Raw genomic sequence first — 15,212 nt, 5'->3', positions numbered from 1 at the left:
CTGGTTCTATTTAGAAACTACACAGAAACACAGCCATTTGCCCTCACAACAATGCCGTTAAACTTCGTTATGGTGTTGAATCAGGGAAATAAACTCATGTTACTCGACTCATATAACAGTTAAGTCTTAAATGTTAATAAATGATATAAAAACGAAAGAGGAGACGTTGAATAAACCAGTAGAACAGAGTGGAAACACTTAGCTAACGGTGCTAACAGACAACTGGGTACATTTCAGAAGGACATCAAAGCATGTAGCTTGTTCAGTTCCGCAGAATTATTGTGTGTCTGCAGTGTTTTTTTTTTGTTTGACCCAGGGGTTCAAATTGTGGTTGAATTCACCAACACAAAGCTAATTGTCTCAGGGCATGTAGGGGTCAGAAATTCAAGTCTCTAACTTAAGGCTATGTGTGGGGACTGACCAAGGCCCAGATGAAAACTACAATGGAGAAATAAGAAAAGTGAGTGAATATGGACTAAAAACAAAAGTGGAGGAATAATAGAATGGAGAAAACTAAAGTAGAAAAATAAGAGAATGGAGCAAAAACTGCGGACTATTGTGGAGAAATAATTAGAGTTTCAGTACTGTTGCATACTAATGGGAGTGAGCAGTGTGTCATTATCACAAAGTAGCACTAGGTTGCATTTTCATCTTAAAATTACAGCTTCAAAATCACAGTTACACTTCACAGGCTTCAGACTATGTAACTTTTGTATTCAACAAAGTTTTGGCTCACTGGTGAACACCAAAGACATTCATTGGCTGAAGAACGAAATGAAGACAGCTGTTGTTAAAGGAATAAGGTTTTATTCAAATGAAACTGGCACAGTACTTGTTTTCCAATAAGAACACAGAGGTTTCCATTCATTCTTTCTTCTTTTCTTTTTCTATTTTCAAATAGGTGAGAGAGCATCACACACACACACACACACACACACACACACAGATATTTACCTGAATTAACAGAATAAACTAATATAAGCTAATCTGCTTTGTCAAACACACACACACTTGCCAACACACTTCAGAAGCCCATACACACATGTTGCATATCAACATTAAGACATGGAGGTGTGTCCAGACAGCTGCGCAGGTTTTTTTGATCATTGTTATTTCCTGACCACTCTGAGTCTATCACAGTCTGTGATCTGCCGTATCTGTGACACACAGTCGTTTACCACCACAAGATTAAAACCACAGAGAGGTGAGGTGAATGTCACTGATGATCTGCCTAGAAACAAATGTACTGTGAAATTTTACAGTAAAACTGTTGAACCTGTAAAAGTTCATAGTTCTACTTTCACCTTTGTAGTTAGACCATGAACACAACTGTGAACTCTCATGATACTATAAAGTACATGGTCACCTCTTCCAGTGTTTAATGATCCTGACGGAAGATAGATGTGATACATTTTAACAGTGGCCAAATTACCATCAAAAATGTATAAAATATTAAAATAATTTAAGTTTCACATTAAAACTTTCAAGCAATTCATAGTTTTACGGTGAAATTTCAGCGTACATTTTTTCCTGGGTATTTCCAGCTTACTTGTTGAGAGAGGGGTGGGGTACATATCTGGCAAAATGAATGGTTGGTTCTTGAAGTTCATTCTGGAAGCAGGAGAAATGAGCGTAAAGATCTGAGCCACTTTGAAGAAGGCCAAACTGCAATGGTTGTAATATTTTGTTCAGAGCAGCTCCAAACCAGCTGATATTTTTGGGTGTTCCTCAAGTGCAGCGATTAGTACAGACCAAAATGTGAAGGTGTGTTTGTTTGGTCTGATCCCGCAGAAGGGCTACTGTTAACATTGGCTCTGATAGAAAGGGGTCAGGCTTGATGTGTATGGACCAGAATGCCCTTGTTGATTCCTTCGCCCCCTTTCTAATCAATGAGCCTTGGGCACCCATGAGCCTTCCTTAGACCACTTTTGGTCGGTAATGACCACTGCATGCATGGGAAATTTTTAAAATGCCAGGTGCTATTTCCAAATGATGTCCGAATACAGGGCTATGAAGACGGAATTGCTTATCATGGGTACTGATGGTGCGCCACACATGGGGAAGTTTGAGATGTGGCTGAAACACTGGACTACTTCATAACCGGATCTGTTTCAGTGATAAATTCACCCGATCTCAAAAATAAACCCTTTCAGCTTTTGCCCATAACATTTTGCTTTATTCTACCACATCTTGCAGATGTTTCCCCAACTGGAACAACAAAAACATCTGCAAGAAAGCCCAGTTGTGAGGTGACCACATTCAGGATTTCATAATAAACAAAATGTATGTACCTTAATCACTGCAACATGTCCTTTACTGTATGTCTTGTTCAGCCACTTTGTTTTTCCATGTTCAATACCACACAAACAAAAAGACTTGCATATATATAAACACATTCTCTCTCTCTCTCTCTCTCTCTCTCTCTCTCTCTCTCTCTCTAACACACATTTTTCAACTTCTTAAGTTTTTTTCTTGAGCGTGATCAAAGGCCCTGTTCACACCTAGGATTAACATCCACCTGGAATCATCTGACCACAAGTGAACAGTCGTCTAGGCCACAATTCCCATCTTAAACAAACCATTTCAGTCACTGTTTATGGCTGGATTTTGTGGCCGAAGGAAGAGAACACCTGCTTCCTCTGAAACACTTTATACCAATTTCACACCAGAAGTGGCAAGGACCATCAGAACCATTTTGTGATGCTTGTTATTTCATGTTGGACACCACATCACAAGGCAAAAACTATTTCTGTTTGTCCTGCATTTTCCTGGGATAATACCATTTACTTGTCTTCAAATGTACTGGGTTTATTTTGCTTAAAAAACTTAATGTAGGCTAAATTTAAGCAGTTTTTATAAAAACCAAACTTGCAGCCACACCAGGCCTTCGGTCTGGCTACTTGTGCCAAGATTTTTTTGGCATAGATTCAGCAAAATAACTAAATTGCATGCTGTTTCTGCATAGAAACTGCTAAACTGCTAGACCCAAAGCTTATTTTTGTGATTATTTTACAACCGTGGTGCCACATGATTCACGCAGAGTGAAAGGCTGCACTGATGAAAATAACTGCGCAGAAGGTTTTAACTGTTAACTGTTAGCTGCTAACACAATGCCACTGAACAGCTTAATGCATCAGAGGAGAAGGCAAACTGCCCAGATCTGCCACATCATCTGGCAGATGCCCGTGCTAGCTTAGCACCATGAGCAGAAAGATGGGGGTAGATGAGCCCATCCTACACACTGAGAGAGCAAGGTCAGTTGTGCTCTCCAGGACTTCTTACCTCAGATAGCGGAGGCATCACTTGGATTTTAACCTGCGATCTCCTGACCAATCTGGAAGTGTAGCTAACCAAGTCAGTTCTTTTTACCTAACACTGTCCACTAATGACAGAATCTTCTGAGTTGTATGTTGTTTCCAGGTGTGAACAAGGCCATGTTGATATGTCATTCTGATTCTTTTTTGTGTGTGTTTGTGTGTGTGTGTGAGAGAGTGTGGTGTGTTTGCTGTCACAGTCCTTCAAAGTTGCTGTATATAGCGTGATATGTTTTAATGCTCTACACCACTGGCCTTTAAATCTTAAATCTGAGCTCAAACTCTTTTATAAAAAATAATAATATAATAAATTAAATCAATAGGCGTACAGGTAAAACCACAACATTTCCTCTTAGTATTTGTGTGTGTCTTTGATTTGGATCTATGATACCAGAATGTCCAGAGGTCCAGTGGAAACACAGGGACAGACTTGTCCAGTCTGTGTGGATATATTGGATCCAAAACTCCACTCCTCTTGTGTTGTCACTCATATTCTGAATATTTGCTCTGGCTTTGTGGTGAGAGCCAAGCAAGGCTTTTGGCTTGACCAGTTGACAGTCACCTTCAGGAGACTGGAGAATTGTAAAGGGTGAAATTGCATGCTTTACACAGGAGTCCCATGTCACAGTTTTTCTTCATTTCTTCATTCGCCAGGAGTTGCAAGGGGACACTTACCAGCGTTTATTTCCCCACTGCATGTCCACTCCGTGTCCTGCATTTTTTTAATACTAGTCTGTTTGTTACTACTGCCTTTCAAGGACCATTAACCACATCCTCGCAGCTGACAAGCTTGGCTATGACTGCAAAGATGCCCAAGGAGAAACCTCCAAAAGAAAGGCTGGCTTCAAAGCACACAAAAGCATTTTTATGGCCACCAGGGTTTGTCAAATAAGATGTTTGTGTGGTGGGTGGGTTTGAAAGTGTGTGATCACATCAAGGTTCCTGCACTGATGTCTCGAGGTTCTCCTACTGGGCTTCCAGACGTAGCTAGAAATGTTTTCAGTGGCCATCACACTTCAGTGTCCTGTCCTGTTACATTTCTTCACAGCACTCAAGAGGGAAGGGCAACTTTAGCCAGAATGGGTGGGATATTCGATGACCCAAGGCAACCCCTGATTCTGGCATCTACCTGCTCTTTCTGTATGCCATTCTGTTTTTTTTTTCAGGAAGCTTTGCTATTGTGCTGCTCATTTCTGGGACAATAACTACTAGGTGTGATCAGATTCGAGGTCATCACTGAAGTGACCAAGACTTGTGTGGGATGGTGGAGTCCTGCTGATGTCTATGGTTCCACTTTTGGCTGGATGTTCCGAACGGTCCAACGTGGACATGATGGATGGTTGTATGGATTGGTCCAGGTGAAGAATGTCAGAGTTTTTGGACTCCAGTGTTCCAGAGATGCTCAGATGTTTAGGATGGTCCATATTAGCTGTGTGTTTGGACTGATCCATAGAATCAGCAAAGATCAGCTGTTTGGGATGGTCAGGTGTACCCAGGATGCTAGAAATGTTCAACTCTCTGTGGTGATCCAGAGTGCCAGTGTTAGATGGATACTTGGCCTGATCCAAGGGTATGGCAATGGTCAACTGTCTGTTTTGGTCCAAGGTGCCCATGCTGGTAGGGTATTTGGACTGGTCCAGGGTAGCAGAAATTGTCAGCTGCTTGGAATGGTCCATTTTACCCACATTAGCTGAGTGTATGGATTGCTCCAACATACCAGCAAAGTTCAGTTGCTTGTGATGGTCCAGTGTACTTATGTTAGTCGAATGTTGGCACTGCTCTAAAGTACCATCAATGGCCAGAGGTTTGGGATTGTCCAGTATACCCATGTTAGCTGAATGACTGGAGTACTGGGGCTGGTCAAATGCACCAGCAGTAGCCAGCTGTTTGGAATGGTCCATTGTACCCACACTTGCTGGGGGTTTGGTTTGGTTGACAGTGAGATGGTTGGCTGAGTGATTAGTCTGGGTCAGGTTACCCATGATAGCCAAGTGTTTGGACTGGCCCAGGGCACCAGAAATGGTTGGGTGTTTGGGATGGTGTAGGTTTCCCATGATGCTCAGGGGTTTAGGGTGGTCCAAGGTGGCTGCTACTCCAGGCTGTTTGGAGTGGACACGTCCAATCTCCTCAAGAGCGCTGGCTAGAGAGTCCAGATCTCCTCTATCCTGGTGCTGAGCCTCCCACAGGCTGAGGATGACCGCTGATGGACTTGCCTGTTGCGCAAAATAAACCAGGTTCCTGTGCAGAGATGGAGAAAGGTAAAGACCTGTGAGAAAGGTATTACAGCTGATGGACAAAACTACAGTGAACCCAAGCATGGGGACACTTTACGGCAATAGAAGAGTTCAGAGTGTTGCAGACAAGGTTCAGACCAGTCAGCCACAGACACTCTGCACTCAAGAGAGTCTGATATCTTTAGGGTGTTAAGGCCAATTTATGCTTCTGCAATGAATCTATGCTGTAGGCAATGTGTAGGCCCCATATAGCTGTGAACCCTATGCCATACCCTACGCCGTGACGTCAACACAGGCCCAAACCCAAACTTGGCTATGAGGAGCAGGAGGAAAATGTACAGACATTGTATTTGTTACTTTCCTGGCACCTCATGTAAACTATGCTCTGTTCTTATTAAAGCCCTACTCCCTATATAGTGCACTTTACTGATTATAGGACTAATATTACTGCAGCAATACAGATTGCCCTACATAAGTTGATGAATATATTTGTGTTTCAGCTCACGCAGACGCACCAACACACAAGTAGAAACACTCACAACAAGACAGAGCACCTGCACAGGCTCTACTTTGAGTCAACACAGAAGCATAAATATACCTTTAATCTGGTCACACTGTCAGGTAGCTGCTAGTTGCATTCTGATTGGCTATCCCAAATTCCAAGCATTGTTTTGCACTGGCCAGTTATTGCAGCATCTGTGTCTGAGACTTCCACCAGAAGCAATCGTTGTTTTGCATGTGAGTCAAATGTCTTTATCTGCCATAGTAGGCGAATCTTCACTCCTAATCTTTAAAAGGCACCAGATTCTCCAGAATCTCGTTAGCCATTGCAAGACGAGGTTCAGACTTTCAGACTGACTTTGCCCCAGCTACAGGCACGTTTTAATTTGTTCATCTTATAGTTGATTGAATTTCATTCAAACTGTGTTTGGTCCAAACTGAAGTTTGTTGGGGTACTTTTGGATCAGGGATTTGGATTTTGCTAGGGGCAACATTGGAGTTCAGATTCTTGAATTGGTGCTGTTGGCAAAGTCAAGTCCCATGGGGGCAATATAAATATATCACATCTTTATAGGCTTTTGTCAAGATGACCGTAGAATAGATTTAAATGTCAACCCTACTTTTATCATCATTGGAGAGCATTCCTTTATTTTTCTGTAACCTCTTCACCCTGTTCAGGGCAGGAGGCAGGAACACACCCTAGACAAGATGCCAGACCATCACAGGGCATTAACATACTCACCCAGTCACTCACACACACCTATGGACAATTTCTCACAATCACGCTATCAACATGTGTTTTTGGATTGTGGGAGGAAACTGGAGCATCTGGAGGAAACCCATACAGACACATGGAAAACACACCAAACTCATCAAAGCCAGTGACATGAGGAAGGGTTTAAACCTACAACCCCAGCACCCTTGAGCTGTGTGTCATTGAAATATTGATGCTGCATTTAGCCCATCCATGAGAGTAAACCCACATATTAGTGACTAAGAGCAGTTAGCACAAACACCCACAGAGTAGTGGGTGACCACATGAGTGCCAGGAGAGCAGTTGGAGGTGAGGTATTTTGCTAAAATGCATTTCTTCTGCTGGTCTACAAGATCGATCAACAGCTTCTGGTCCCGAGACTGCTTGTCTAGCCTGTTGGCCATGGCTGACTCTATAGTGCCGACCAAGGTTAGTCAAACAAGCGAGAAACAACATTTAGGACCTCTCATTGGTCTGTTGCAGTGTTTACAGGGTGGGCCATTTATATGGATCCACCTTAATAAAATGGGAATGGTTGGTGATATTAACAAAACTACGGATACTGGAAGCCTGTGCTAGCATTTCTCCTGCGGTGTTGCTATCAGTGTGTGAAGAGTGGGAGAAGATGGTTGCATTGACAATCCAACACAATGGGCAGCACTTTGAACACATTTTATAAGTGGTCAGAAACTTGTAAATAACTCATGAAAGAATAACGTTATGTTAAAACCAAGCACACCATTGTTTTTCCCAATTTTTCCCAATACGTTTGATGTGTCACATAACCCTCTTCCCATTGAAAAAACTAAAGTTGGATCCAAAATGGCCACCATGGTCACCACCAATTTAGAAAAGTTTCCCCCCTCCCATATACTAATGTGCCACAAACAGGAAGTTAATATCACCAACCATTCCCATTTTATTAAGGTGTATCCATATAAATGGCCCACGCTGTAGTATGAACCAAGTCCATCTGACTACATCTGACCACTTGGTAAACATTGGCTGGAATAGTTTTGAATCACATCATCTGCTACCTGGAGTTGGAAGGTTGAAGGTTTTTTTTGATTCCTCCTTTGTTTGGATGCTTGTGTTGAGAAGCTTCAGCAAAATCTGACAGGTTCTTCAATGGTGAGAAACGCTTGAGACTTGCGAGGTTAAAAATACAAAAGTTCTCAGCGAGAGAGCTGATCAAATACACGCTTTCCCTTTGACATTCCAGTAAATGAATATTAAATGGACCCTGAAATGTTGGTCCCAGAAAAACAACACACGCAGAACGAAGTAAAAACCTTCCGAATGAGTTCGTGAAGAGCAGGGCGCTGAAAATAACACCGCAAGACAACAACAGCACAAAGATCTCTTCCGTGCACACGAAATATAACTAGCAAACTTATGGGGCAAACAACAAGATTGAAAGGAAGGTTGGAGGATAGAGAAAGAGAGAGAGGACAAACTTAGCACAGGCTCAAACACAAGTTTAAATGACAGCAGAAGTTTTCAGGTGCATAAATCTGAAGTTTCTTGCTCTTTTGCTCATAGTAAACAGTCTGGATTTGGTATATTTTAGAGACGACATGTCGAAATGCAAACCATAAGTGACCAGTTGTCCTCAAGAAACAACCTGTTCTTAAATGGTCAAGACCCCTACAGGACCTTCACTCCACTACTACTTCATTGGTCCACTTGGACATGGTCGGTTGGATATTTTATGGTTGGTGGACAGATCTCAGTTCAGCCGTGACATTTAGGGGTTTAAAAACTCCAGTAGCCACTGCTGTGTCTGATCCACCACTGTACCAGTGCAACACATTCCAATTTCCATGGAGTTCGTATGTGAAAACAGCCCTTATTCCCTTGGTGGTTAGTTCGCTAATTTGGCTAGCATAACAGATCTGGGCTGTTTGTGTTCACCTCCAAGCATGCTGAGATGTCTTGTTGCGTTGTGTTTGATGTTTATAGCACCATGGGAAACAGCAATAAGAACAGTAAACACAGCATTACTTTGGTAGTAGATGTGCAGTGAAATGGTGGGGCCAATTTTTCTTCTTCAGGCCGAGACAGCATTGAATAGAAAAGAGCAACCAGATCAATATCACAGCCCTAGTCCGGACAAGGGAGGCTGCAAAGGAGGGGTTTGGCTGGAGGCGAGATGTAAACAATCTCCTCTCCACACACTCGTTCCATTGGGACCCAACACAATCAATGTCTTCCGGTGTCGGTGTACCTCCAGTAGGGGGCAGTGCAACATTACTGGTCTCGACTTGATATGAGCAGGGAAGACACACATGGTCGTAATAAAGGGTGAGGACTTGTGAAAGTGGTTGAAAGCCTAAAACAATCATCTCATAAAGAGTATCTTTACAGAAAAGGGAAGAAAACTTGTTAATTTTCAGTAGAAGTCAATGTAAAGAGATTATACTTTAAGGAATTTTCACCAATAATCATGACATTTTCACAGAGTGTGAAGGACAGCCTGCTGTGTTCAGATAATATATTCATTCCTTCGTTGTCTGTAAGCACTAATCCAGTTCAGGGTCACGGTGGATCTGGTGCCTGCCCAGAATTCAAGCGATTTAGTAAATTAAATATCCACAGAAATGGAAACACATGCTTTTCTTTGGACAACAACGATGTGGTTGCATAGAAAAATCAGGGCACTGAGAGTTTTGCACAAATTTGGTAATTGTCATGCGGGGTGGTCTTAGCAAAGCGCTTCTCATTACACACTGCCTCTGACTGCACAGGAATTGGCCGAAGGTTCAAAGACTGAAAGCTGTCATCGTTCTGAACATGGGTTTGATGCGACAGCCTCCATTTGATGTGGCAGGGAGCTTTGGAAATTCTCGGATCGGTGGGACCTCCAATAGCCTTGGGTCTTTCTTCTATAGAAGAAAAAAATATAAAAAAAAAGAGACTAAACTGCTGTTGAGGGAAATAAAAGAATGTGAATTAATTTCCCACACAACTGTGGGAACAGAAGAGCAGCAGCTGCCGGACGTCTGACAGGAATCTCGGAATGAGACCGTGATGGATGTCAGAGATTAGAAGCGACAAACAAGACTTTGCACTTAATGAGGTTGGTGGACACACATTACGCTGCACAACACACTCAGTACGGTGTGTGGGGGGGTTTGTTTATGTGTGTGTGTGTGTGTGTGTGTGTGTGTGTGTTTGCAAACCCAAACCCAGAAATATAAAACTGACCCAGGAAATGAGGTGGAACACATTTTTCCATATTTCTTACCGTATTTTGGCAAGTATTTTTAAGTTAAAACTCTTTTGTAACTGCCATTTCCATACTTTGTTCTTGAAATGAGATCTAAATGGCTCATGTGTAAACACACGAGAGGTCACTAAAGCACCCCTTTTGAGAAAATATTCTTAAAAAATGATGCTTTTAATATCATAATAACTTCTATGGTCTCCGCTCTCACTTCAAATCTGGATACATCCTCAGTTCTCTGTGTCCATCTTTTCTTCCCCGGTGAGAAGAACAACTCAACACTGTGGGTCTGAAAGGACGTGGAGCTGGAGAGAAGCAGCTCTCTTTGACAAAAAGGAAAGGCACAAAGAAGTGAAGCAAACATTGTATTTTAATTATTTCGAATATATTTATGAATGTATGCATATTTATTGGTTGAGGCTTGTGTGTGTGTTTTATTTAAAGACATATGCATACACACACACACACAATACACACAGTCACACACACACAGTCACACATATTCTCACTCATACACACACAAACACACACACAGGGAGAAGTGACCATATGGAAGGTGTGCTTTTCTGCATGTCTTGTCTTAATGAGGATATGCCTGAGCTCAGGACTTAGACAGATGCTGTGTGTGTGTGTGTGTGTGTTAAGGAGCCTCTCACCGTTCTATGTGCAGTTTCTGAGCGAGGAGTTGCCAGTCTTTGCCCTTGGCGTTGGCTGTGTCGAAGGTGGCGCAGATGCGTTGGCGGATGGAGAGGGGGATTTTGAAAGCTCTGGCACCCGTCTGAGAGGTGATGGTACAGTCCGACTGGGCGAAGAATGGCACTGCATCCTTTTGGCTCTGGAAAAGGCCACCGTGGGGTTCAATTAGCATGCGCATACTGAGTGTTCAGGAGAGTTATTGGACAATGCAGTGGATTATTATGATGGCTATCTGATATCAACTGGAGTGGGTGGTACACTACTGTTTGTAATGCATTGTGGTATTATCTGAGGGCCCTGAAAATTCAGCACTAAGTGTTGACCTCACAAGAGCAGTGAGTAATGGGGTTTTCTGGTTGGTCTCGTTGGCGAGTCATGGGCCGATGCATCTTCGTTATTTTTGGAGCTAGAACGTCGGGGGCATTCGCACCATTTTTGACGACTGTGTTCTTGAGCATTGGAACGGCAGTAGATGCTGATGTCAAGCAAGAACCCATGAATGTGAGAAGAGAAGAACGCGGCCTGTGTTTTCAGAAGCACTTTCTACAAAATGGTGGGACCCCAAAGTAGTGCACCATGTTCACACACGGTGTCAAAGTCCAGAACAAACGAGACGACCATAAAATCATGTGCATTATAAGTTTGCAAGTATGATATATTTGTGTGTGTGTGTGTGTGTGTGAGTGTATGGCCATACCTCAGCCACAGTGGTGTAGACCTGCAGGATCTGCTCCTGACCTTTAACCTGCCGGACACTGATTTTGCAAGAGAGCTGATTGGCCGCTTGGCTGAATCGCTCCAAGGCAAAGGCACACTGCAGAGGAGACTGATTACTGCCCCAAACCTGAGAGAAGTCAAACTCCTGCAGAGAGAGAGAGAGAGAGAGAGAGAGAGAGAGAGAATCACATCTCTACACTGCTCAGATCTCCCTCTATAGTGGGTAGTGCTTTGGGGCCTCTTGGGCCTCTCTGTGCTGACCATTTTTTTTAAGTGACCCATGTGTTTCAGCAAAGATTAGAGGAAATGGAGTGACCACATTATTGAGATTCAGATCAGCTCTCTGTAACGGCTCTCAGGGGCTAACGGCAATCACCAAAGAGGTCTTGACTAATTGACCAAATCTGGGGTAAAAGGGCATTTTTACTTCACTGCCAAGGGGTCCCCGCTCTGTGCACCATTAATTCCCACAGACACTGTATTTTGTGTGTGCTGTTAATTTACTGTTGTTGCAATTCAGTGGTCATCTGCTGGACACTGCTGCTCAGCCTTTCTCAATCGGCACGCACATCACCCGGGGGTGCCATCTGGTTTTGTGTCAGTGGTGCTGTCAAAAAATATTCTACTTGCTGGAACGAGGACCAAAATATTCAGCATCTGAAAATTCTCAGTGAGAGATTTAGATAGTGTTTTCCATCTGAGATGTTTGCGCACTATTAGCGGATTTGGGGGTGTGGGTTCGTTTTGTGACTGGACAATGCAGACACAGCCGAAAGTGCTCTTCCGTCTTAAGCAAATAGTTCAATAAAAATCCAACTGATCTGCGCCTGTGACAATTTAATTTTTCAATGAATAAAACTGAAAAAAATATAAATAAATAAAACTACGGATACTGGAAGCCTGTGCTAGCATTTCTCATTTCTGCGGTGTTGCTATCAGTGTGTGAAGAGTGGGAGAAGAGGGTTGCATTGACAATCCAACACAATGGGCAGCACTTTGAACACATTTTATACGTGGTCAGAAACATGTAAATAACTCATTAAAGAATAAATTTACGTTAAAACCAAGCACACCATTGTTTTTCTTGTGAAATTCCCAATGCATTTGATGTGTCACATGACCCTCTTTCCATTGAAAAAACAAAAGTTGGATTCAAAATGTTCAAAATGGCCAACTTCAAAATGGCCACCATGGTCACCACCCATCTTTAAAATTTTCACCCCTCCCATAAACTAATGTGCCACAAACAGGAAGTTAATATCACCAACCATTCCCATTTTATTAAGTTGTATCCATATAAATGCCCCACCCTGTATACTAATAATAATTATATAATAATCAATAAAAATAATAATAATAACAAGACAACACAGTGGCAGGTTCACCCCATGTCTCGCTGGATCTGCTTCGTATTCAAGCCCCCAGTCAGACGCACACTGAAACCTGATGTGCTGCGGCTCATTAACTTTGGGCCTAATCTGCATATTAATGCCATGTGTGAATATTCATCCCAGGGGCAGCGTAAATATTCATGAGGACGGTACCTGGCAGGTGGTGAAGGGCTTGATGCTCCAGAGGAACTGTGGGACGTCCTGGATGGAGATCTGCAGGCTGAAGGAGGTCCCCCGGAACAGCAGGGTCTTCGGCTCCTCCAGGAGAAACCCACCAAGATCATGCTCCAACCACACCACCTCCTACACACACATAAATGCAAACACACTCTTACACACACAAACACATTCAGTACTACCTCGGTGGTGCTACTGTGCTGTGAATGGACCCCGGTCATGTTCTGAGAACTTCAGAACTGTGGTAAGAAACTGACTAAAGATGACTGGGTTCGGGGAGATGATATTGTAAATGTAAGGTTGGCTTTTATATTAAAATTCATTGGTGGTATTAAAGTACCACTTTAAAAAAAAGACTACACTTATAATGGTTTAGAAATGGTTTAAAATCTAATTAGGTTTTACATATCAAAAGTAGTTAATAATCATTTTTAACACAAATATACATACAGCGACCTCTTTTTTGTCTGAAAATGTTGAGGTGAGGAATAAGCCCTGACCTGAGAATGTGAATTTACTTATTTCACATTATCATCAGTCAGTGGTTAATGGTTAAACTTGGTGGTTAAAAAAAATGTATTAACTAATTTGTGCTGCACCTAACGGGGTAAATGTCGACCGACGGAGACGACAAAGTGAGGTCAAAATTTGGCGAGATCTGAGGTTTTATGTAGATGGACATGGTTTCACTATTTGGCAAATAACAGGTCACTGTTACCTTTGGTATATGTGTTATAGCTGATTGTTAATGATTTTGAATGTGTTTACAACTTAATTAATAACAATTAATGAACAGGTTGTAAAACATTTATAACCCTTTTTAAGTTTAGTCTTATTCTAAAGTGGCACCAATCGGGGTCGCCATCCAACACGTTTAAGATCGACTGGAAACCTGAAAAAAACTACCATAAATGAATCAGTAACTACAATTAACAACTTAGTAATAATATGTTTACTAATTAGTAATTAGTAATAATGATAAATTACTCAGTATCTGCTGCAATATACTCACTAAATAACAATACATCTTTTTTAGTACCCAATACATTTACTATAAAATACTTAGTACCTACTAAAATTACACAGTATGTACTATAATTTATCCAGTACTTATTAAAATATACTATAATACACAGTATATCTACTAAATATAAGGAAATACTCAGTAACTTCATAAAGACTATGTATTACTCATGGCCTACTTTAAATTACTTACTAAATACTGTAAATTCACTGAAACCTACTATATTTACTCAATAAATACTATAAATTACTTAGTATCTACAGCGATTTACTCAAGAAAATAAATTACTCTGTAACTACTGTAATTACTCAATAAATATTGCATATCTTCTGCAGTGAATATAACACATGAATAATGAACTGTAACAGGGAAATGAAACAGTAACAACTGACCACATCTGATAAGCAATAACTGAATGGACATTAGCATAGTGATGTGCTTCTCATGTGGGTGCTTGGACAGTGATGACCATCCCATATCTGACCTGGAAGGCATGTGGGGTGTCATCAACACAGTAAACCCTGAGGCTGTAGGTGTGGGCGTCGGCCTCCAGGCTCCCGAATACAGAGAGGCGGAGTCTCTTCCCCGCAGCCTCCCTCAGCGGCTCGCCCACTATAGCGTAAATACCTGGACGGTCCACCAGCAGGTGGCAGCACTGAGGCTCCAGCAGACAATAACAGGAGGTGCTCTCATCATCCACCGACATCACATCCTGGGAGCCACACATATACACACGCACACACACAGTTTTTTAAAGATATAAAAATATTAAAGATAAAATTGATTATTCTACAGGGGCCAGATAATAATTTCTGTTCCATTTAAGGTGGAATGAAAAGTTCTTCAGGTGACAGAAAACAACTCTTGCGCCATTTAAAGTCGGATGGAGAGTTTGAGTCCTGTAGGAGCCAGAATGCAACTGTTTCATCATTTAAGGTGGAACTGAACATTCTGCAGGTGACAGAAGACAACCGTTGCACTATTTAAGGTGGAGAGGCAAGTTTTATTTTATTGAAGACATGTTTTTATGGTATAGATATATAAACATAATAGACATTATCGTGAATATAAGGTGTTAAATATCAAATGAAGCATTTAGTATCTATTTCAGAAGCTGTGTTATAGTCCTATTATAGATGTGAATATTGTTATATATTGCTGACCTCCCAGTTGTACTC

General features: G+C 41.8%; 1 protein-coding gene across 2 annotated transcripts in view; it reads right to left on the bottom strand.

The window, feature by feature from the left end:
- Positions 1 to 830: 830 nt before the first annotated feature.
- unc5da (unc-5 netrin receptor Da) overlaps positions 831 to 15,212 on the bottom strand; it is a 165,336-nt gene continuing 150,954 nt past the window's right edge. For both annotated transcript variants that reach the window (XM_066646220.1, XM_066646221.1), the window contains 6 exons: positions 15,198 to 15,212; positions 14,519 to 14,746; positions 12,987 to 13,136; positions 11,423 to 11,587; positions 10,686 to 10,864; positions 831 to 5,552 (listed from right to left, as the gene is read on the bottom strand). The exon at positions 15,198 to 15,212 is cut by the window's right edge and continues 157 nt beyond it. In XM_066646220.1, coding sequence (XP_066502317.1) covers positions 4,523 to 5,552; positions 10,686 to 10,864; positions 11,423 to 11,587; positions 12,987 to 13,136; positions 14,519 to 14,746; positions 15,198 to 15,212 — 1,767 coding nt within the window. In that variant the 3' untranslated portion in view covers positions 831 to 4,522. The remainder of the gene's footprint in view (positions 5,553 to 10,685; positions 10,865 to 11,422; positions 11,588 to 12,986; positions 13,137 to 14,518; positions 14,747 to 15,197) is intronic.

Source organism: Hoplias malabaricus, chromosome 15 (assembly GCF_029633855.1).
Source record: "Hoplias malabaricus isolate fHopMal1 chromosome 15, fHopMal1.hap1, whole genome shotgun sequence".
In the NCBI taxonomy this organism is placed as follows: Eukaryota; Metazoa; Chordata; class Actinopteri; order Characiformes; family Erythrinidae; genus Hoplias; species Hoplias malabaricus.
This window is presented reverse-complemented; position numbering and strand designations above follow the sequence as displayed.